Raw genomic sequence first — 25,684 nt, forward strand, 5'->3', positions numbered from 1 at the left:
ATGTTCTGCATAATTCCTAAATAATTAATTACATTATTAATGGTCTAAAATAAAACCAATTAGTTATTTTAAAAGTGAAAAATATTACATGCAGAGAGCACTGTTGAGATGAATACAAAACAGTGATTTCTCAAACACAAAACTTACCTTTAAAATTTTGACTATTACATTTTCAGATCAAATACCAGTACTGCTCCTTCTGGTGTGATGAATACATATCAACAGTTTATTAACTAAATCAGTAAGTATTAAACTGAAGTTTACAGCATTTTTGTTATTAAAAGACGTAATTTTATTAAAGTACCAAAAAATTGAATCATATTAATCTGTTTTCAGAGCATAGGATAATTAACATCATTTGGCTTTTTTTTTTTTTTTTTAAACTGTATAGCATGTAAAAAGACCATCTGTTTCCTAACATTTATTTACCATCTGGTTTAAAAAACAAACAAGCTGTATGTAGGAAAAAATTATTTCTCTTGAATTTTCAGACAGGAATGTTTTATAGAATTCTGGTACATTTAAAATTCAGAACAAAAATTCTTCATATATTTTTCTAGGTATGCCAAGGAACCACTTAGGCACTTTCCTGTTTTCATAAGCAATAATACAGATACATACACAAACTAGATACATCATGTATTTGTAAATTTAATGCATATATAAAATAAATAATGTGAAGACTACATATTACTGGTTTCCTTTCCCCATGCCAATGGCTCTTCCCAAAAAGATACATGTATTTAAAATACAGTTTGAATTTTATGATGTTGTTGCAGAAACCTGTTTAGCCACAGACTTACAGTCTTGGCAGTTGTATTTAACTCTGTCATCATAACTAATTACACCTAACTCTAAATTACCATATTGCAAACTCTCATCTTTGTGAAAGTAAAATGTTCTGCGGTGGTGGGGAGGGGGAAGGTATATCAAACATCCCAAGGGCTACCAAACAATACCCTATTCCATGTTAGACTACAAAGCTTAGGTCTTAGAAGTGGTGCCGTAAACCTTCAAATTACTATTCTTTGGCAAGTTGTTTTAGCCTGAAGTACTTAAATAGTAAATCAGTATTATGTTAATACCACACCTTTGGCTGAAACATATTTATCTTGTTTAACAACAACTGACGTTTACATTCCCAATTCAATTCAATTCAAGCATTTTGATGACTAAACATATATGCAAAAGCTTCAGGGAAAAAAGTTATTACTAGTTTTAATGTGTCCTTACTTTTCACTGTGAATGATTTTGATAAAACATTATTAACAATTCTCATTACTTACAATGGAAGCATTCAAAACGTAATTCTTTTGTAAAACATTTTGTGCTGATTACATTTTGCATTTGATATTCAAGTGTAGCTGACAAACTTCACAACGTAACAGATTTTAGATATTTTCAAGATTCAAGATATTGTCCTGTTGACAAGATAGGGATTTTAAAACTTGAGCACGTGAAGGAAATGGGGAAGTGTATACTGAAATGGTCTTCAAGATGGTGGCTCCGGGACAGGGGGCATACTACATCATCCCAAAGAATCTAAGCACTGCACTTCATGGACTATCAGACTAAAATTTTCTTTTGCGATTGATCTAGTCACACAAATAAATAACACAAAGATAATATAATTTTAAATTAAGATATTTTCTATACTACTAAAAATATGTTTATACTTAATACAACTAAGCAACAGGAGCACTGGGTAAGGTGACAAAAGTCAATATTCTGGTATTCTTCAGGCATTTCATGGTATACCTTCAACTCGATCAATTTATCTCTTGTATCTAAACAGTTCAAATGCCAGACTCATAATACTGCAATAAGATCTGTACTACTTAGCAGATCAGATGTATACTTGATAAGATATTGATTTTTTTTAAATGAAGAACTTGTCCATTTACCCACACCCATAGATCACTGACATTAATATTTTATCATTATAAAAGCCATGACCACGTAATAGAAACTTACTGCACTGAATATTTGGGTCCAGATTTATGGGAATCTTGAACAGGCTCCAAAATGTTTTAGACCTGAGATGTGTTGTACAGAATTTTCCCCATTTGGAGAATATTATTGGAATGTTAAGTTTCTGTGTGCATTAAAAATAACAAAATAGCTATTCCCACTACAATTTGAAACAAGATATTGAAATCTAACAGCATTATGAGACATAAATAAATTAACAAATTTTGACTAATTTTTTTTAAACTACTATCAAACTTGCTTAGTTGTTCAGATTTAGTTATGCTGTGCACCACAATAGGGCAAGCATAAAAAAGGCAGCACATACTGTATTAAACCCCTAATAATTATATTTTAAACAGCTTTGCTTTCAGATGAGATCAATACAGAACTACATGTATCCCATGTTGCTTTTTGTTTCCCATCTTTTCTTAGCTTCAAATCTGAAATGAAATACAAAAACATGTTAGGAATCATTACAGTGATGTTTGGGAGTTTTCAAGAGAAAACATTTAACATTTATCGTCAATGAAAAAAATCAGAATTTGGTTTTTAATACCCTACTAATTACAAAAGAGCAATATAAACATTTGAATAATATATCAGTTGTGGTAATTACTATATTTAGTCTGATTCACTACTCAGGAAAAAAATCAAGGTCAAACTAAACAAACAAGGATCAGTACAAGCCTATTTGAAGTAAGGAAACATTTAACTGAGATTCTATTGAATCCATTTAATGCCAACAAAACCACAAATCTTGAATGTTATACTCAAATGACGCACCCCCAGGCAAGCTTCTTTTTCTTTCGAGCTTCTTCGGAAGCCTCCGTATCTTGTTTGGCTTTTACAAAGTTGCGGCAAGCAACAGCTTTAGCAATTTTCACGCCAAGCTAAGAAGGGGTGAGAAGGAACAGAAAAAAAGTCAACAATGAGTTGTTTTGTTTTAGAGTCTTTCCCATGGGCTAACATGAGTGTTGACATCTTTTGAAAAATCAGATGGACAGATGTACCCATAGGACTGAACAAGCCCAGATTTTCCACTGCAAGTTCTATTGGAGAGTCAGATGATCCATTTCACCTTGCATCCTTTGGTGCAAAAAGGACAGCTAGAACTGAAGGAGTAATGATTCTGATCTATTCCGACCTCTACCCCCTCATCAGCCAGAAAAATGGCAGTGTTAAGGAGAGTGGGAGAGAGCAGTAGGGATCCTCAGGGATCTGACTAACCCCACCTATCTAAATAAAGGTATATTTGTAAATTTAATAAATCATTAATATTTCCCGCATATGGTACCTTTCATATATGGAACTCAAAGTGCTTTAGAATTGGTGAAGGCTGGATTTTAATTGGCTACCCTCAATAACATGCAACTGCAAGAGGAAAGAGCTTATGTGCTGGGGCATTACTAGAGCATCAGATACCCTCTAGTGCTAGTTTTTTTGTCTAATACATCATGTTAAAGAATGAAAATTATTCATATAATCACATGAACTAAGATGACAAGAAAGTTTAAGATGTGTATATGTTTGTAACCAACCAACCTTGACAGGTTTTTTTTTTTTAATTACTAAAAACTTGGCATTTTAGTCATTGCTTTCAGTGTATATTTCAAACTAAGAGCCAAATTCAGTAGTGATGGATGTGCCAGAGACATGTAAGATACATAAGTTGATCAGAAAAGAATAATTGGCAACAGTGTAATTTGCACAGGTTTGGTATTCTGTGGACACCGCATTCTATCCTGCTATACACATGTCCAATTTCCAGTGACTGAATGGGAAGTATTTCCACTAATCCTAGAGATGAATTCGGCTCAAGTGCTGTTTAGGATGGTGAAGGTGAAGGTGAAAGAGAAAGAAAGGAGATGCTTTATTTTACAACTGGAACTGGCTGGAGAATGAAAACTGCATTTCATGATAATTTGAGCTTTCAAAATTTATTTTTGTTACTAACTGGAACAAAATCTTTTGAACATTTTGCGAAGCGGAACTATGTTGAATCATCTGCTTTCAGATCAGAAAAGTCAGGTTTTTGGATCATGTCTCTCCCTCTCTTGCTTACTGTGGACATCAGAAGCCTGATGGTTGAAACTGATACATTCCAATGAAAGAGTACCTTTTGATGAAAAATGTTTTACTGAAAATGTTCTGACCAGCTCTACTTTCATTTTGTTAGTTGCTTTTGTGACATACTCTGAGCCATTAAAGACAACAGAAAATTCCTTCCACTCAACATAGTGTTATGCAGATCACAATTTTAAGAATGCATAGTACTGTGGAAATCAACCTCTAAAACAGTTAGAATGTGTAATTTGGTCTTCAATAGATTTATCAGAACCAAACAACATATTCCCATAACACCTCAAGCTGAACTTCTCAGATAAATAGTGTCAAGCCTTACCAATATCAAGCAGAAGACCTCCAAGGAAAACCCAGTGTGCTGTAGAAAGTGGTAGTGACATGGTTCAATAGTGCCATTAAACTCTGCTTTTTAAAACAGTACTGAGACATCTTTCAGATGAAAGAAAACTGAACTCCTGACCATGTGTGGCGATTAAAAATTTCCATAGCACTTTTTGCAGGAATGGAAATAGTGAAGATATTACCAGGGTCCTGGCCAAAATATTAATTTAGAAAATTATATTGATTGCCCACAGATCCAATTGTTGAAGTATTCTTCATTTCCATCCTAAACTATCCAGAGCCACTACACACTAAATGGTTGCCATGTTCTACTCAGAAGGTGGCTGAAATAATGTATTTAGAGATCATTTGCAATATGTTATGAAGATCTTCACATTATCAGGCTCTAGATTATCATTATTTATGTAATAAACATGCATGTTATTCAAATAAGATTTTGACAGGATGTAAGTTGGTTGCTAATTTATATTTATTTGTTTACAAACTTTTTCACCCAGTGAGAATTCAAGTCATACCATGGTATATGAAAGAGAAAAGACAAGGAGGAATAATGCCAGACAACAATTTTGAAATCGCCAATTTTGAAGATTTCCATTACTGAACATTACTAACTTTCTGCTCATTTTAATTGAATTTTGTGCATGATGTTAAATAATGGCAGCAAAAATACTATGGCATGAAAGAATTTGTTCTCACAATTACTCCTGTTCTTTCCGACAACCAGAAAGCTTATTTGGCTAAAACTGCTAGAACAAGTTGGAATATGTGCATCTTTCAGCAATCACTCACTCAAGGCGCTATCCAAAGCCCACTGAAGTCAATGAGCATCTTTCCAGATGGAGGCTCTAATTGCTTTACACAATCCAGACTGCACACAAAAACATCCAAAAAGATACCAGTGTGCAGAGCCCAGGTAACAGGACAAGGTCTCAGACTACATGGCTGGAAATTATATTAGTCATGGCCAAACATATAGAGATCAGTCTGTTGTCCCTATGAAGGTAGGGCTTCAATTTGCATATTGATCTTGTTTTACCAGTTAAATACTGGTACCTGTATGTTATAAAGACTGCATACAAAATACTACTGGCTGATAATATCCAGGCAGCTGGTGAACTGAACTCATTACCTATTGCTGAAGACATGTTTCTTTTATTCTTATCTTGTTTCTTACTCTTGGACCCACCCCACTTGTCTCTTTCACTCACCCACCTGTTGTGTCTTGACCTTAATCTAAATGGTGAGTTCTTTGAGGCAGGGACTACCTGGTTATTTTTTTGTACAGCACCTAGCAAACAGGGGTTCTTGATCATTGACTGAGGCCCTAGGCAATTCTATAATACAAATAATAAATAGCTAAAAAGTGAGCACTGATCATTACCCCATTCCTTAAAAAGGGTAAAGCTAAACATTTCTCTAGTCTAGCTTTTACATGTGTTTTCAGGGTCACAAATACATCCTTATGGAGTCTTCCTGATGTACCAAAATCAATCATGTGATCAGCCAATATTTCTAAGTTTTACATCATTAGTCATACAATGATGTTCTGATCATTAACAAAAAATAATATAATCCAGTAATTCAATATACTGACATATGAACTATAAAATCTGAAATTAGTCACAAAGCATATCACGCAAAGACTAACTAGAGTATAACATTCTATTACTGACATGCAGCCATATAATATTTAAGTGTGTCTATGAACCTTGAATAGTTTTGCCATAAAAAAATTAAACGTCTTAAAATCCCAGCAAGATTAATAAATAATTCAGATTTAATGAACTAACAAATTCCTGATGTTACAGTAGAAACTTAAAGGAATACAGTAGATTTAAATGCATTAAATGAGTATTATGTGACAATCATTTTATTAATTTAATAAATAGAGCAATCAGAGGACTAAGTGGACAATGAATTCACAGCAGTAGAACTGTGTCTTTAAATGTCATTTTTGATTGAATTTTACTTCCTAGTACAATGAATTAACTAATAGTTATTTCTTAGCAAGTATATACTTAAAATATATTCTAGCAGGCCTATTTAACATTAATATACACACAATTTCACATAACTGAGGTCTATAAATATATATTTAAAAAAATCTTTTAGTCTATTTCTGAGAAGGCAGAATGAATACTTCCATCTTTGAAAGTATGGAAATCAAATGGGATAATAAGTTCCTTTGTAATATATGTGGAAGGAGGGGAGATAAATGTTCTGCAGTATTAATATTATCACTTTACGGCTACATAAAGCCCAGTCTGCAAAACATAAAAATAAACATGTTGTGTATAAACATACACAAATGTTTTATTCACACTAAGCATTGTCTACACTACCCACACATACATCTTCACTTCCCCTCCCAAAAGAAATCCTTAAAAGCTTGGTCAATAGATTTTACATTAAAAAAAAACAAAAACAAACTCACATTTTGGGTCATCAGATAACTCAACAAAATACAATGTTGTAAGAAGAAAAAAAACATGAATAAAAATATATACAACAATTTCTTGTGTAGCCAAAGTATCAGCATTTTCCATATAGAACATCCAATATTTTGCTGCATTTTAATTAAGGTGTCTAAACATTATCACAAAGAACTGCAAATTGGTCAGAGCACGCAGTAAGGAAAATTAAGCTCTAAAGGCTTTTTATCACCATATTTCAGGAACCAAGGGTGTAAAATGTTCTAATTTGGGATATATTAAAAGCCATAAAAGGTCTTTCAAAAAGATTAATGGTACTTTGCTTGGATTTAAGATAAGGGCTTTAGCTGGTTGGAAAAGCAGGGCCCTGGCTAGACCCTTGAGGCATTCATCTTTACAGCCACTTGGAAGATTTGTAAAAGCGTCTGCATAACCTCAAGCAAACGCACTGCGACATTTTTTTTAAATTCCTTTCAATTTTACAGGTTTAAAGTGTGTAAATCATATTGGGTAGTAAAGCAAATATAATAGCTCATCCTTTTAACATGGTATAGATTTTTTTTAAGACAAACTTTTTAATCAACTTAGTTTTCATGAGGCAAAATCTTTCCGAATTAAAAGTTCATCGATAATCATTTCAAATATCTTGCTGTATCAGCTTCATGTAGCAGAAATGCAAACCTCTTATCCATCATTTTTCATAAAATTTGTACTCATCTGAAATTGTTACCTTGTAACAAATTTCTAAAGCTGTTCCTCTTTTTAAATAGTTCCAAGGCACTTATTTAAAAATACCAATTATCATACTTTAACTTTGTATGGAATAACAGGTCTCTATGAAAAATATTTATGCCATTCTCTTTTGTTCTTTAATTAAATGAAAACAGATGTTTTCTGAAGTAAAGCGGAACCATTACTGGAGTACTTAAAGTGTTAAGGTCTTTAATTTTTATATCAGTTTGGTCTACAATTCCTGATTGTCTTTACTCAAGCTCAACATTAATGTCAAGCAAGTTACCTAGGAGACGAAAGAGATCAAAGAGACAAAAAACCCTCAAATGTCTGATTAATCAAGCCTGCAAACAGCTTATTTCTTTTAGCCTGCATGCAAGTATGAAAATGAGATTCTGGGAGCCGTACATTGTGCAGATTTGTTCATTCTTATCAGAACAAAGCCAGCGGCAGCTTATTTCATGGATCATTGGCACTGTCATCAGTGCTACACAGAACGGGTGACAGTTCCTCATTTTGAGGCTTGAACAAAATTAGCAAAAAGTCGGCACAAATTAGCCTCTCATCTTTTTAGTAATATGACATTATTCATTTACTTTTTATCCAATTTTTAATTTTTTCCTTGTCAGCTATCCCTTTCTAGTGTTTCTTGCACAGCATCATAAAACACTTTAAAAAAAAAAAAAAAAGAAATGGCTGAAGTTGAAATCGTATGTAAAGTTCAGGCAACAAGACAGAAAACATTTTCATTGAGTTGCAACAGACATTTACTGTAATTTACAAAAAACTTTCCAGAAAATCTTGAGATATTTAATTTGGAATATTATGCAGCAGAGACCTTTCATTAAATGAGAAGTCATGTTTAAAATACAAACTCTCTATGATATGAGTAATGAGATAGCAGATTCAAGAACTGCTCCAGAAATGTCATATTTAGGTGTGATCTACAAAATGCTAAACCCACACAGGCTTTAACAAAACATCTTTATTCAAACAGGTCCTGAAGCATCCTATGTTCATACCAGAGAAGCCAAACAGCCTTTTAATACAGTATTACAGTTTCTCATCAAATATGAATCTAGTTATTTCAGGCTTTGCCTTTAGCAATGATTTTCTCCTTTTATGTTATGGAATGTTATCCATTGCTGACGTATATAAAATATATAAAGCAAACAAGAATATGGAGTGGATTTTGCAGTGAAAATTGTCTGCTTTCAAGGATGTGCTCAACTTTCACTGTAAAATAGTTTGTAATACCTTTGTTGGTTTTTTTATGCTGGATATTAAAAACATCAATTTATATTTAGATGACACAGTAATGTAGCAAGGACAGAAAAATGTTCTAACATTTAAGCTCTTTTCTAGATTTAAACATTTATATGCAAGTAACTTCTTCCATTCTTGAGGAAAAACAGCATTAAAAAATTAACTATAAGCTGTTAGATGCTTTACACAGTCTCCTTATAAGAAAGGCAGTTTAAAAAAAAAAGAACTGTAGTACTGTTTTCAGCAATTTCTTTATCTCTGTTCTTCTAAGTAAGAAAGCTTATTAACAAGCTTTGAACTTAAAATCACATTTACAATAATGTGCCATCAACAGTTTTATAAGCTAATTAGAAAAAAAAGATTAATTAATGACTGGCTGCTAATAAAATGGCAATCATGAAGAAAGAAACCAAGGGTGCTAAGCTTCAACTACCACCAATTAAGAGCTAATTACAAACAAATTATATATGTGTTTTGCTGTGGGCTTTAATTTACTAAAATGGTTTTAATTAAAAGAGAAAACATGCTGATTAATTGAACTGCAGAAAAAATCTACAGTATAAACTGTGCTTTGTCTGTCTCTTTAATTAGACTTGTAACATCTGAAATCTTTTTTTAAGGTTTGTTAAAGAATAGATATACATAATTAGGGGAGCATAAAAATGTAATTCTAGGTGATAACCCTGTCATATAGCAAAGGTTAAAAGAAAACAATCTTAATGAAGAGAGATATTTGGAAGCACCTCAACTAATGTTAGAAAGAAAAACCCATCACCAAGACAAAATAAAATCTACTCTTCTTTTTTCCAGGTCTTTTAATAAAATGAGTCCCAAATTAACTGCTGTGCAGTTACAGCCTTTAAATTTGTTTCAACCACTTTGGTCCTTCACGTATTATAGTAAATTTTGAATGAGGTACATACATTTAGAAATACAACTCCATTCATAGCAGTGATAGTAAAGTTGCCATTTCCCCATGTAATTAATGTACCCTGTTTATATCTAATAGAAGGACATTTATATGACTTGGCAACAGTCTATATACTATCTTTTTAACAATGGGTCAGTTTTTTTAAATATAGAGATAATTTTAGGAATGGCCCTCAAAGGTTGAATTAAAAAACCCAGCTCCTGTGCTCCCCAATCTAAATTATTAAACCAGAATTTGCTTTCAAATGAGGACAATTTCATCAACGTTTATAGGCAAGTGGTCAAAAAATGATATGTAACAATCAAAGTCAATTGAAAGTTCAACAGAATAGCTCTGTTGTGAGATGAGAATGGTATCACAATGACTGGCTAATTAATTTGATTATAATGCAGATCTTTCATTTAAGCTTTATTACAATAATGCAGAGTTTACTTGTAAATTATAGCTTTTGAAACTTCTCGCCAAAATGCCAGAAGCTTCTAAGCTAAACACATAGGAATAGTGCTGTCAAAATGGGTTATTTAAAGACTGACAACTACTTCAGTAATTTAGTACTCTAAATTACATAATATTTTTAAAGTTTCTTTTGACAGGTAAATTTAATGTGGTCAAGATAATTTTATTATGTTCAAGTTACTGCCCTCAGGCTAATGCACTCTTAGACAATGTGGCACCTATGCAGCAATAATAGCTACACTAACCACAAATGAAATGAAAAGTTTGAATTTTAGCCAGAATAATTCTCAGAACTATTTGAGTCATACAGAAATCTGCATTCTATTTCCAGAGACAGAACAAAACATTTGAGCATTGCAGCATTAAAGAAAAAAAATGTATCACTAGAAGAACAATGTAAACTATTTTCAAGGTGAATTACTGAAAAGATCTCTTTTCAGGTTATGCAAAATCTGTTTTAGAACAAATTTACAAAGAATTAAATAACCACACACTTACAGATATATTCACATTTCAACATATGAAAACATGTAAAGGAGATGTGAACATATCCTTTAACAGATCATGTTGTTTACACTGATCAGACTGATATTACTGAGTAATTTGAGTCATAACTCTGACATAGGATGTGCATTTACTGTTATACAGAGTCAATATAATGCTCTAAGTTCTCAATATAAACTCATTGACAAGAGTGCCTAAAAAGTCCAGCAAATACTGTAAATGAACCATTTACATTGCAATTTAAGGTAATAGCCTATGTTAGAATAAAGTCTACTTCATTAAAAAAAGTCTATTGATTAGACTATTGTGTCCAAAGCTTGCTACTGACGCAAACTTGATTATCACATTGTATATAACAGCACAAAACATGTTTTACTAAATACAGGGAATCTCTATACAAACATTGCAAAACTGATCATGCTAACTTAGTCCTTTCTACAATATCCTTTCTAAAAGAGACTCAAGACTCCTTGGAGATCTCCTATATAAATATTCAATACTTTTCTTGACAGCTCTCAGGTTAAACAAGTTATCATTAAATATACGATATTGCAACCATGGCCTTAGGTACTCATTTCTATATTCAAGAAGCAGAGCTTTAAAACGTGGAGCACTGTGCTAATGCTTGCAGTCTTAGATAATGATATGATAAGATAGCATTTGGTTTACTATAAAATACACCTTAACTGTGAATATTTATATTGTGTAAACTGTAAGAAAACCAAAACTATCCATTCTTAACATAGTCATGAAATAAGTTTCTTGTAAGATGCGTGCTTTGCAGAAATGTTTTTCAGGACTGTATAGCATGTTTAACCCCCCCAGGTAAACTAGTTTATGTGCTCTTTTAGATTAAAAAGTATATAACCCACACAGAGGAGGTCAAAACTCTGCAGTAGTATATTTTATGAAGTATACTCATTCAGAAGTGGAGAACCTACCCAAGAATCTCTGAACCACTAAAGCTCCATGATGGGCAAAAGAATCAGAAAGGGGACTTGCTGAATGCAGGGCCATGGATTCTACACTTACAGATATCCACTAGCTCCCAAACTCTCAGAAGATGTGCAAAGGAACTGCCATCACTATTCCAGCCTATAAAGTGGAATGACGACTATAGAGAGGGTATGTTCATTATTTCAAACCATACAGAATTACTAGTTTCTTTGCAGAAATCTTTGTGCAGGGATTGGGGTGAATTTCATCAGTCACATACATATTAAATTTCTGTTAATAATTAATTTCACGTAGCTGCACCAAAAGGAGGTTATACATGTAGGCCATAATCTTACAGTCAAATCCATGCATAGTCACTTGCAAATGAACATCAGTGGGTCTGTCCATGAGGAGATATATTGAAGTCTACTTCAGAGGGGTAGCCGTGTTAGTCTGTATACAGCAAAAACAACGAGAGTCCTGTAGCACCTTAAAGACTAACAAATTTCCATTGCCAACTCTGCCTGCACATGGACTCTAGTGACACCATCACAGGTCCTAACCACATCAGCCACACCATCAGGAGCTCATTCACCTGCACATCTACTAATGTAATATATGCCATCATGTGACAGCAATGCCACTCTGCCATGTACATTGGCCAAACTGGACTGTCACTACGCAAAAGAATAAATGGACACAAATCAGACATAACAAATGGTAACATCCATAAGCCAGTAGGAGAGCACTTCAATCTCCCAGGACACTGTAGCTGACTAGAAAGTTGCCATACTTCAACAAAAAATCTTCAAAATCACACTTCGGCAAGAAACTGCAGAGCTGGAACTCATATGCAAACTTGACACAATCAGACTGGGTCTAAATAGGGACTTGGAATGGTTATCTCATTACAAGAAGTAATTGTCGCTGTTCATACATTCTCACCTTCTAATCAATGGTTGTAAATAGGCCTCATCTAACTGAACTGACTTTGTTAGCACTTGCCCTCCCCATTGTTGTTCCTTACCCTTGGATGTATATATATATATATACCTTCTATCTGTTATTTCCATTTCATTCATCTGATGAAGTGGGTTGCAGCCCATGAAAGCTTATGCCCACAGAAATTTGTTAGTCTTTAAGGTGCTACAGGACTCTCGTTGTTATTGAAATCTATGTTTTTCTGTGCATGGATCTACCTGTGTACACCAACTGCAGAACTGGTGCTTAATGCATTCACTTCCATACTCTCCCCTCCACTCTCCCCCACCAATACAATATTTAAGATTATTTTCAATCAATAAAATTTAGACATATAATTTTACTTTATCTTGCGTTATTTTCCTAACACATGTACTAGCACACTGGACTCCAAACTCAGAAACACAGCACCTTCTTAATGTGATTCACTCCATAATTGCCACAATACACATACTAATTTAGATCAAGGAAAATGTTGTCATGAACACTGTGGAACTAAAAAAGTTTACTAAAAGGAAATAATTCTCAATATTGTATACAAATCTACATTTTAGCAGTGAAAATTAGAAATTATAAGGTCCGCTTTCTCTTGGAAAAGATCTGAATCTGTTCTGACTTAAGGATAGTATCAGAGGGATCCTGAAGAAGTTGCACCACGATGAAAGCAATCAGATTTTATTTGTTGCACAACATTCATTCAACTGCAAGCTCTCAACAATCCAGCAGCCAGGCTTAATGGTATAAAGAAAATCATGTGCACAGTGCTATTAAAAATACCTCTTGAAACAGAAAACCATTCCTTGATAGGTATATTTTCATAAAATAAAAGAAAGATAGACAATATCTAGCTTCCAAATTCATTATACTGCAACATGACAATCTGTGCCCCAAAGTACCCTGCAACAAGTGTTACATGGCAATAAACCTTGCTACAGTATCATTTATGTTTCAGGGATGTGAATTTCAGCGATCCACTCAGGCAGTCTCCAGATTATGCACATTCTTTCATCACTCTGATTCTAAGGGAATCTGATTCCACAAAAATCATCTCTCAATGTGTCATAATGATAGCAGGCTGACAGCACTATTTTGGCATTCCCTAGCTTTTTATGGCATATTTTCAGTGCCTATTCCTAGTCATCTCTTTATTTTTGGCTTCATTTTTCTAAATACTGATGCTGCCCTATCAGTTTCACAGGCTTATAAATGTTATACATCAAAAATTAGCTTCACTTATTAAGGCAGGAAATGGCTTTAAGAACTCTGGGATCTGTGCCTCAAAGCAAAGGCTTTATCAGCAGGTTCCAGTCACTGCTTCTTGAGAAAGAAAATGGTGCTGATTAAAAATCTATACACCTGATTTCCAAAAGAACTCCCACCCACTGAACACATATTCTACAGGGCTGTAAAGGGGCTATGCCCCAAATAGAACTCAGCTTATTTTATAACCACATACAACACTACTCATAAATAGATCATTAAGAAAAATAAAATGTAAAAATATGCAGTTTGTATATAAGAAACAGCAACTCAACCAATTTTTTCCCATCTTCATTGGTCCCATCTTAGTCAATATCTTTCTCCACATTTGACTCAAACCATTTCCAGATGCTTACAGAATTTGGAGGTGAAAAGAATAAGTAACATTAACAGTTTAAATTGTGTAGACTAAAGAATTAGTCAGTTTTTTAAAATTAATTCACTTTCTAAAAAAAAAGAAGGATTTCAGAAAAACAAGGATATTTTTTAAAAGTTCAGAATGAGATAGGAGAAGGTCACATGGATGTTTGCATCAATATTTAAATATGTGAAATCAATTTTGTTTTATTAGTCTGTACCTGATCTATGAGAAAATGATGTTCTGACTCAGCTGCTCCCATAAATACACCCTTTCTTTGGTTCTTTATGCAATCAGATACTATATGAATGATTTCACCAGCACTTCCCTCTGCCCTCTTCCTCCACAATTAGGGAGACCCACCTTAACCCATGCAGATTCTTTTTTAAGTTACAAAAGAAGAACCCACCTTGCAATGAGTTTTGCATGGCCAAATCCCTGCACCTGTGTAGAGTCCTATTGAAGTCACTGGGAGACTACCTGCATGAAACTCATTGCTAAAGCAGAGCCACAGTCATTTGAGTTTTCCTTCTCTCACAACGTATTATTTATTCAGACAAACCCACTTAAACAAAAATGGAATTAAGGCTGTGAATGCTAATATTGTTTCAAACATATTTTTGTTTTTAGAACCAGCTAATACCTCAAAATCAAGAATTTGGAGCTCAGGTTCCACAAATAATAGATTACTATAGCACCTATAATATGCTAGGTGGTCTTCTTTCTTGCCATTTCCCAATTTGGGGTCAGCAATTTTTATAGCCTTCTTCCAAAATTCAACATTGCATGCCAGGATATCATACAGATTGGTCTCTCTCAGATCTGTTGATATCTGGTTCACGTACCAAATCCTACTGATATAGCTCTCAAATCTCTGCTGGATATGCCCATGCCAATGTAGCATAGCCTCCCTCAACTTGGCTTCAATTGGCGCAACCTGCATTAGGCCTCTGACAACCTGATTTCATTTCCTGCCTTGGAATGTCTAACCATTTGACTACCTCAACATCTTCATTCCTGTCATGGAGAGCATACTGATTTTTTTTCTTGTGGTTGACCAAGTCTCTATTCCATGCATTAGGATGGGTCCAATTATTGTTTTATACACTCACTTTTTAACTTTGTTGGCATCTTTTCATCACAGAGAGTTAGGGTCGGCTCTCGCCATTTACACCTAGCAACTTTAGTATTTATGATATACAGGCATCACTTGGTAGGGCACCTTCATCAGCAACCATTGATCCGAGGTATTTAAATTATTTCATTCTTCTAAGCTTGATGCCTTTATGATGAGTCCTCCTCCCTCCGTTGCCATAGTCTTGGTCTTACCAACATTCATTCTAAATCCAGTCTGCTCAAAACTATGTGGCCACAGTTCAAAACTGGCTTGCAGGGTCCCACAATCTTCCACACATATCACTAAGTCATCAGTGATAAGCATGTTCTAAGGTAGCTTACTTTGTATACTCTCGCTTATCACATCCATGACAACCACAAACAAAAAGGGGCTCAACGCTGGCCCATGATGATGGTCAACATTTACTCAAAATTCTCTACTGCAGCCCCATTTAGCTTAGACAGCAGCAGCCACTCCATATCCTGTACTCACAGAGCTCCAAACATTCCTGTGTTCCAACTTGCACATCTGAGATTACACGCTCACTACTTTAACTTCAGTGACCTTGCCCAATTACAACAGTTATCCAATTCAGATAATAGCATATCAAAATAGTAAAAGAACTTGTATATTTTCATATTTATTAATTTGCATTTATAACCAAACAATTTGCACAGAAGTCTCAGTATGTTTTATTGATTGTGGTACTCTGACCAATTTACAGTAGATGGAGAAATGGTGCATTTAAGGTCTGTTCTTGGAAGGAAAGATATTAGGAGTGTTTTTATACTGTACTTGGAAGGAGAGGTGAGATGTTGGCATGTTTCATTGTGAGTAGATGGGTGACCTCAAAAAAGAAGACACATGGCCGATAGCAGAAGTTTTTAGGTTTCTAATTATACTATGTGAAGTGACAGTTTTGCAATGCAAATATAGAAAGAGTATGGTAGTTACTTATGTAGTACCCTCAGTGGTTGAGTAAGGGAGTTTCCGGTGAATGAGTAGAGGACAGGTATTGAGGCAGAGGCAGAATTTAACTAAGTTATTTATGGGACCTTAAGTACAAATTTCCTGATCCCTGCTTTTTAATGAGTAACCACAATGGTATATTATACCACGTTACATTTAACGGATAAGCAATTACAGCTTTAATTCTAGTTTTAAAAAAGTTTGGCTGGAAATTCCCTTATTTTAAAATATTTTAAAAACATTTATGTGAAAAATCTGAAGTAGGTTGTGGTGTTTTCCTTCTCCATTTTAAACTTTCAAAAACCCTTTGAATTCTACTGGCTTAGTGGGCAGACCTGAAATTTCCAACCCGTGTATGGGAATGGGAAGATTCAAGGGAAAAAGAAGATATGCTCTAGCAGGAAAATGGAAACCACATTTGGCTGTTCTCCCTTTTCTGGTTTCTCAGCTGTTCTCCAATATTTTCTTCCTTCACATTTTCCTCACCCTCTCTCTACTTTTATGGAAGTGGAGCTCAGCTCCCTATGCTAGACTCCAGTGATGCACTGCTGATGCCAAAGACACATTTAGCAATGTGTGGTTTCTCATTCTAAGTCCCAGTTCACAGAGGCATCTAACAGGTTAACTACCAAAAAGTTTAAAAGTTCTGTCACCAGTTTACAAACCTACGGAAGAATCAATGTTTCATAAGTTAATTCTACAAAAGCCACCCACCTACCATACAATTACTCAGACACATTAGCTACCTCTGCAGACAATGTAATAAAAGATATGAAGTTTGTGGACCAATCTAAGATATATTCTTAAAAACAAAAATATTTATGATTATTCCAATAGTAAAAAACGCTTTCATTACAAAAATATATCTCCGATCTTCCCCATCCAATTTGCTAGAGGATAATTTTGTTGAGGTGGGAAAGAGAGGCAAAGTCTGAGGTAGGGAATATTAATAAGAAAGCTGCTTTCCACCTGAAATTTCTTGAGAAACTGATGTGGAAGAAGGTTCAAGTCTTAGGATTATTACAGAAAGCTATAGAGTCATTAGTGTGCCTCCATAATAATTTGTTAATCTGAGATCAATGCTTCTGGGGGTTATATGTTCAGGTCTCCTTGTGATAGATATTACTCGAGCCTTTGAAAATACAGATATAATTGTCCAAACAGTCCTACAGTTACATCTATGGCTATAATAGATTGTGGCTGAAAGAAGCCTATGTAAGCAATACCAAAAGGAAAAGATACCAGGAACAATCTTTAACAGTATTTGGTTATATTATAATGACTTATGACTAGATATACAAAGCTAAAGAGTTAAGAGGCTGTATTTAATTAGGCCAACTTACCTCACGAGTGGCTAATCTATCACTCAGTTCCTCAGCTCTCTCAATATCCCCTTCAGTCAAAGACTTGTCTATGCTCACTTCAAGGCCAGACTGGAAAAAAAATTGGCAAACATCTTCAGGCCAAAATGAATGGGGAAATAGGATTTATAGAGAGAACTCTTCTTGTACATTTTAAACATCTGTTTAACAGAATTATATTTATTTCACACATCTGTAATTTCCATGTAAAACAAATCACATTTGTCTAAGTGCTGTAATGGACAGTATCATTAAGTAGTCACTGAAAAGCTGACTGAGCACAAATCATTGTATTAGTTCCACCTTATGTGCAGGGTAAATACTGTAGTTAAAAATATTACATGGACTAGTTTATACCTGTCACAAGAAAATTTCTTCTCAAGATCTGGCTTATCTATTCCATCCCTGGAGCTTTCCTAAATAAAATGTGAAGTGTTATGTGTCAGGGAACATGAAGAATGGCAATTACCACTGTATCTTTGCAGTTCACAGATCTTATCTTTATCCCAAAACTGAATTCTGGCACGATGCCACTTTCCTGTACTACTAAATCCAAATCTTCAAACAATCATGGTGTGAAAGAGAAAAAAATATGTTTTACATTTTTAAAATTTCTGAATACAAGAAAAAAAGTGTCCCAATAACAGAGGCAAATTCTAACTTGTCTAGAGTTAATATTTGCAAATTAAGGACAACTAATGAAAGCAAAAAACATATAATACATTTGTGCTCTTTAAAAAATTGTAGGTTGTATTTGTTGAAGATTCCAATTATAATATTTCTGAAGGAACATAGGAGTGGAACTGTGATGTGCTGGAGTGAGAATTTTCTGTAATATTTTGTATGACTATTGTTTGCCTCAGTTTCTCCTATATGCTGAATTGTTAACTAGATGGCAGCAGGAGGTTGTTTACTCTCTGCAGAAACTCAGAGACACAGGTGTGACTGATACCTAGCTGCCTGAGGCAAGGGCTCCGTGTCTATGCAGATTCCAAGACGACAATGGCCACTCCAATTGCCTGGACATTTAGTACCTAGCAACCATAACCATGGATAGCTCACCCCTCTGCAGGAAGCCAGCCATGTTTGCCCAGGAACAAGAAAAAAGGACTGAGGAGGGGCCAGGTGTGTGTGTGGGGGGGTGTTAAGTGTTGGCTACTGGAAGCTTGAGACTCTCTTGACCTGGGACAAAAGAAGGATCAGAGGGCTCTGGACTGAACAAGATAGACCATGCTGTAACTGTCTGTTCTCTGTGCTAACCAAGGACTTTCTGTGCTGTGTTCCAGAAATCTAATAAACCCTACTGCTTTTACAACACCACCTGAGAGTTACTGCAGATGCTTCCTTTGGGTGTACAAGTCTCTCTCAGGTGTCCAGCTCAGGTGGACTTGCTGAAGGGAGTTTACGGCCTGAAGCAGGGGTGCTGAAAGCTCTGTGGTTCTGTCTAAGGAGGCAGTAAAATCAAGCGGCTTACACTAATGAAGGAGTGAGACCCTAAGAGGGGTCTGGCACACTGATGGAGGCCTTCCGGGTACTGTTCCAGAGCACCAGACCTGTGGATCTGTGACAGAGGTCTACAAGCAGATTTTGTTTAAAAAAATCTCACCAAGAAACCTCATTTTCCAATCAAAAAGGAGACTTCCATTTCTTGACTGCGATTTAACTATTGTTAGAGTACATATATGTCTGACATATCACTGCTGGCCAAATAACCTACTTTGTTTTAAAGCTGTAAGGGTAAATGAAAACATAACATTTGTTACTACTGAGAAACACTGTTACGAGGATTTTTCCTTCATTTTCATACACTGAAGATGTAAGTCGGAGAAGAAAAAAAATTAATAAAATAATAATTCAAAGTTGTGGTGGCAGTCAATTCTGTTCCTGCCTTATGAAATTAATAGATATAATTAACAGCTTGTCAGCACTAACAAAAAAAATCAAATAATCATCTCAGTTGGAGAGCTTCCACATTTTGCTGATCAAGGCCCCTCCCCATCGAGGTTTAAGCTGAGTAGTTCAGTGCAAAACTTGGGCTTTGGTTAAGCAGAGTTATGATCAGTTGTTTGCCTAAACGAAGGACTCAGTGGTCAAAGTCACTATACTTGGGATATGTAACCTAGAAAATGTCAAGTGGATTCATAAAAATTACTTAAATCTTGGACAGAAACATAACTGACCAAACAATGCCCTAAAGAACATAATTTACAAAGATAAACGGGTTTTGAAAATGAGACAATGCTAATGACAATAATAATTAGTACCAGAAGTTGCTAAGAGAATTTGTGGTCATGTTAATCAATTTTAACAACATAAATGTGTTAATAATCCAAAAGACTACTAATGCCTATATCTCAAGACAATTCCACTGTTTTAAATTAAAAGTATCAGCCGAATTATTTTAAAATTAAAAGAAACTGACCCTAGCTAAATCACATGTGTATATCTCCCTATGTATATCACTGAGGGGAAAAAAAGAGAAATGGAAGGAGAGACCCATGGATGTTGTATCAACAGGAAGTATAGCAATTCTTCAATATAAATAATATCTATAAATTGCATGTGATGTCTAACTAGTAGATCATATTAGAAATGTTACATAGAATTTTCTCTCCAATAGAAGTATATGATTATTTGCTCAGCTTCAACCAACTTTCTGGCTTATTCTTATTTCAGTTATCTTATGACAAAACTTAAATCCAACTATATCATTGTCATCGTACTTCTAAGAAACTATAAACAATCACCTTTTGGGGAGCCCTACTGCTCACAAGAGATTCAAACCTATCATTGATTCCAAAGTAGTGCGTGAGTTCCTTCCATTGGCCTTCATGTGTAGATTGCTGACTGAAAAACAAACAAACCCAACTTTGTACTAAGCATTCTCAGATAAATTAAACTGATTATTCAATTAAAATATGAATAGCAGTTAACATTATCAACTACATATTTTTTAACTCTCCATTGTTCAAGCCAGAATTAAAAAAAGAACCTTTTGTTCTCCCAGTTGGTAAAAGTTACCCTCTGCACCTACTCAACTCTCTAATGGCAACAAAATGAATAGTTCCTTTTGTTTACTTCACAATGTGTGTACTTGGATCATGTAAGGTCCCAATCTTGCAGTTAATATCACATGTAACTACATACACAAGTAGTGTAATTGAGGGCAAGTCTTCACAGCTGTGGATTAACTAATAAATTAGGTCTCTCCTCCCCTATTTTAATTTCTACCCAAGTCAATTTTTGTTAAATTAAGATATTTCCCCATCAAATAGTTTTAGGGGCCAAATTCAGCCACTGGTTGCATGAGGCTTTGACTGACTTGGAAACTGCTTGCCTTATAGACACGCAAAGACAGGATTTGGCCCTATGGTTAGTCAAGTTTTGTACCCATTCCTTCTAACAACGTCCCTTTACAAACACACTTCAGATAATTATAATATTGACTTGTTTATACCTCTCAATCACTTCTTTTTTGTTCTTTTTCAGTTTTTCTGAAAAAAATAATATATAATATTTGATTGCTTTATTCAAACATTAAAAACTTCTGGTACAAATCATTACAAGAGACTAGTTCAAGATTAATGTGTAGGATATTACTGAGTAATCTTTAAGGCCTGAGGCGCCAAGAGATCCTCCCACAGAGTTCCAAGAACTCAATGGAACCGCATATAGACAGACTCTCTTAGCAGGATTGGGGCCATAATGCCTACTTACGATACTGTTTTTAAGGCAACAGGATTATGCTCAGTAATAAGGGTTTTCATAATAAGAACATTATACCATATCTGTTGACAGAGAATTGTATTTAGAAAGCTAAACCAAGAAAGACTCATAGGATTACAGAAATATATTATAGCTAACTGGTAATCCTGATAAATCAACATTACTTTACTTGAAGAATGTTTACAAGTTGAAGTTCCCTGAAAATGGCACAAACATAAACGTACACTGTTTCCATAACCTAATCACACTACGAAAGTCTCTGGTTCATAGGCCCAGAAAGTTGGCATTAATGGTGCCCTCTAGCCCTGTCATTCAATATGATTATTGAAAAAGTACAGTCTTTTCAACTCACTTTAATAAATCAAAATGCATTTGGTATTAATTCTATAGTTAAATAAAATACCTTTTCTGGAACGTTTTCTCTTTTGTGCCCTGTTTCCCTGATTTGTTTGGACTTTCACTTCCAAGTTTTTCTTCTGCAGCTCCTGAAATTTCTACAGGAAGAGGAAAAAGCAAACCCAGAATTTTTTTTAAGTAAAAAAATGTACTGAAAACCTTACCAAAAATTTTCACTAATTCTTACCACACAAAGGTTCTTTACAGTGCAAGTTCAATTCTGCTGGAATTAAGTTGCAAAGGTTACACACAACAGACTGTCTTCATACCACATAATATTATCTCTGATTTTCTGCTCCCACCCTTTCTTTTAGTCCCCATGATTCCTCAGAACCGCATCCCAATCTTCCTTATAAGGTACACAATTAACTTGAAACACATTAAGGGTGCAACAGTGAGCACATTCGTAAAGCCCTCTGATGTTAGATGATGGGTGAATGTCCAAGATGACTAGAAGCAGACCTCTTACATAGCTGGCTATCTAGGCTATGGAGAGAGATGAAAGACTTGTTTTTGGCAATCCTTATTCAGAATTAAAGGCCCATTTGAAATATCAGTGTACACTGCTCAGCTTATTAGTATGAATTCTCCAATCTTTTCTCTCCCCACATGAAACATGCACAGATCAAAGAAAATGAATAAGGTTTTGTAACTCATCTTGATACTGAATGGCAGTGCTTACATGTAACTAAAGGACACATTTTTTGTTGACTAGATCTTAAATATTCAGAAGACTGGATAATATGCTCAATTACAAATCTTTAACAATATAGAAGTCAGTTGCAAAGAAGTTCAGGTGCTCAGACCCTGAAGTGAACAGAAAACTTTGTATGACGAAATAGTTGTGCCTGTATTATTTTTCTCCCCTGGGCTTTAAGTTACCTGTCTGTTAAGAAAGAAAAAGTAAAACTTACATTTAAAAAAAATCCCTCTTAGCAACTTGTTAGGTTAAAATTGGTTCTAATGGGTCATGAAGACTATATTTTATTCAAATTGTTTTATTTTATCCTACACATTGTATGTCCCTTCACTTAAATAAAGATTAGCTACACAATACTGAATATGTTACACTTTTGCATTGGTCATTTCCAGACAACTAATAATAATACCCACATTCCACATTTTTAAAGAAACTCCAGAAGGGCATTCTTGATATTCGTTTTCTCCATCTGCCACTGCTATAGGAGTGGATTTACTTTCAATAATACTCTCAGGTCTATTTGTCTGAAAATCAGAAACCTGAATTCCTTTGACATCCTCATCTTCTTTATCTTCCTTTGAGCAAGCTATAGGACCAACCACTGCATCTCCATCATCAGAACTCAAGTCAACATCACTTTCATTCACACCAGGAGGTAATAGCCCACTCCACATCTTCCAGTCTAAAAAATAGAGCAAAACATCAAAAATCTTTGTGAAGACACAAACTTCATATGAATTTACTCAGCTTCTTGAGGTAAAAATACATTTTCTCTGTGGATGCAGAGAATTAGAAATAATGAAATACGGCATTACAAATATTTTAAATGCTCTTGACAAGAGGAAAAAGCAAAAAATAATCTTACTTCCATTAGATGTTCTAAGTGGTTTAGACAAGCTTATTAGAATTAATGCAGAACGTCTTAACACTTTTAGAGAGGGCAGTTTACAAAATGGTCCTTTTGCTCTCTTATAATTTTAAAACTCAGATTTTAATAGAAAGGATAGAAAAATTGTAACTCAAGATCTTCTTTTTAAATGCAGTAAGTCACGTTGCCTGAATCTAGAGAACACAATTATCGAAGAGTTGTGAAAGTGCATGAAAGATATATTTTAAAATGTGGAGACACACATTAGGGGTATGTACAGTCAGATTTGTATGTAATCTGGAATTTCAAGTCAAGTGTCTCCAAAAGTGTTTGTTTGCTTTTGCACTCACACTTTTGAAAATTTGGTCCTCAGTGTCTCATTGAATCACACAACAACAACAACATAGATCATGAGAGATACAAGACCAGATTCCATTTTGTTGCATTGTTGTAGATCTTGACTATAATGGAGATTTACTTGAGATTTATACTAGTGTCCTAAAATCAAAATCTGCATCAGACAATGCTGACAAATGGCCAAAAGGGATCAATTCTCAAAGATAGTGAGTGCACAGGCCTATCCTAGGCAGATGTTACCTATTTCTGAGATACCCTATGATTTATTTTATTTTATTTGCTTTCTAACACACAGTTTGGAAACACTTGTACAGCTTATGTCAGCAAATTCTCATTGAATTGGACTGAAAATATAACATTGCACTGTTTTCTTTAGACTATAGAGATGACATGACTTTACTAACTTTAAAAAAAGCCAAAACCCAACTTCAGTAGAGATTATAGGTACAAGGAAACATGATTCCGCAGTGTCTCTCAGTGACAGCATATGACAAGTTTATTATTCTGAGCCTCACTACTTTCCATCTCTTCCTGAAACTGCAACCTGGGACAGCAACACCCACCCCTCACTCCCAATAGTTGTTCGGGTTTGATTTACAATTCCAAATCTTTCAAATCAGGCTCACTTTGGAAGAGGTAAGTAGGAAAAGAGGGAGGAGAAAGACCTCTTTTATTCTGGATTCATTTTAAGGCGGGTTCATCCAAGTTTCCTCCCTCCAGGAACGAGGTGGGTTTTGGGGAGAAGTTTACAGGCTCGGACAAGATTCTCTTGACATGTGCCACTTGGAGACCGTGCCAGCAGCCTGATGTGCAGCCATGACCCTCACATCCAGGACCGTGGGATGCCCGAGCCCTCCTCTTCCCCTCCCCACCCCCCACTTACCTACCTAACCCGCTCTGCCCACCCTTCTCCCGGCCCATTACCCTTCCACTCCCCACAGGTGCCCTTCCCTCTTCCTAAAACCTCCACCGCCCCGCCCCGCCCCCTCCCCAGTTATCGCCGCCTCCCCCGGCTCCCGCCCTTCACCCAGCGGCCCCGCGCACCCGGCTACCACCGCGCTACCCTTCCCCTCCCGACTCTCCCCTCCACCAGGTGCCGCCCGTAGGAACTGAGTGACACCCCCTCCCCCTACACCGGCTCCCTCCCCGCTGCCCCTCAGGCCCCAGAAGCCACCGCGGCGGGACCCACTCACCTGCCCTGTTTACCTAGCCGCCATCTTGAGGCTTCATTACCATCTCCGCCGGCTACTGGGTGCCGCGCTGTCGTCCCGCAGCCAATCAGCGGCCGCTTTGCTGCTGGCCTGCCTCGGGCCCCTCCCGCTCGCGGAGGTACCCTCCCCATGGCAACCGGCCGGGGCCTGCTTTTGGCTGGGCGGAGAAACAAGCCCCCAGAGGCCCGCAGCCCCAACCCAGTCTCGGGGAGGTGGGGGGAGAGATTCCACCCTCATTGGGGGCGGGGGGTGGTCTGACAGGTGAGAGACCGCCGTGCGGGGAAGGGGGGGACTCGCTTCGCCATTACCAGGACAGGTAGGGGGCCGGGGCTGAGAGGAGACACGCACTGCGCCCTTGGAGGAGAGGGACTCGGAGGCTCCCATTTGGGGTGGGCGCTAAGGGCGGGGCAAAGACACCCTCTCACCGGGGCTGGGCCGGGGTCAGGGTGCGCTGGCTGGAGGGGAGGGGAGCAGCTGCCCGTTGGTGTGAGTCCGTGTTATAGGGGCTGGGAGAGGGGATGAGGGACACTCACTCTAGGGGCAGGGAGCGGCTCCGTCTTTGAGGGGGTCTGTCGGGATCAGAGACTCCCGTCGGTTGGGGAGTGTCCGGCATTCACAAGATGGTCCCCCGAAGACCCCTGCTAAGAAGCGGGACCCGTGTCTGCTCCAGGGAGGGAGCAGGGAGATGCGCGTTGCCAGGCAGCACGTTGTGGGCAGGTTTGCCTTGT

The 25,684-nt window shown here is 36.2% G+C and overlaps 1 protein-coding gene across 3 annotated transcripts; it reads right to left on the reverse strand.

The window, feature by feature from the left end:
• Positions 1–639: 639 nt before the first annotated feature.
• On the reverse strand, positions 640–24,985 carry FAM204A (family with sequence similarity 204 member A). Of its 3 annotated transcripts, none has more exons than XM_067561306.1 (8): positions 24,939–24,985; positions 23,060–23,202; positions 21,828–21,918; positions 21,156–21,192; positions 20,446–20,545; positions 17,681–17,770; positions 2,755–2,861; positions 640–2,411 (listed from the first exon to the last, which is right to left on the reverse strand). In XM_067561306.1, exons 2-8 carry the CDS (start codon positions 23,192–23,194, stop codon positions 2,360–2,362), a joined length of 612 nt encoding a protein of 203 aa, XP_067417407.1. In that variant the 5' UTR covers positions 23,195–23,202; positions 24,939–24,985; the 3' UTR covers positions 640–2,359. The 3 variants fall into 3 exon arrangements, with proteins under 3 accessions (XP_067417407.1, XP_067417405.1, XP_067417406.1); XM_067561304.1 differs by having other exon boundaries at positions 22,934–23,202; XM_067561305.1 differs by lacking the exon at positions 24,939–24,985 and adding an exon at positions 24,372–24,508 and having other exon boundaries at positions 22,934–23,202.
• Positions 24,986–25,684: the final 699 nt, after the last annotated feature.

Source organism: Emydura macquarii, unplaced genomic scaffold (genome assembly GCF_026122565.2).
Source record: "Emydura macquarii macquarii isolate MOO-44397 ecotype Brisbane River unplaced genomic scaffold, CSIRO-AGI_Emac_v2 contig_2372, whole genome shotgun sequence".
In the NCBI taxonomy this organism is placed as follows: domain Eukaryota; kingdom Metazoa; phylum Chordata; order Testudines; family Chelidae; genus Emydura; species Emydura macquarii.

Coding starts and splice junctions, on each gene's coding strand:
- FAM204A (XM_067561304.1), bottom strand. CDS start 23,194: ATGTGGAGTGGGCTATTACCTCCTGGTGTGAATGAAAGTGATGTTGAC. Junction 21,919..22,933: donor TTTCTTTAAAAATGTGGAAT/GTGGGTATTATT, acceptor CTCTTCCTGTAG/AAATTTCAGGAGCTGCAGAA. Junction 2,412..2,754: donor AAAAAGAAGCTTGCCTGGGG/GTGCGTCATTTG, acceptor ATTTCATTTCAG/ATTTGAAGCTAAGAAAAGAT.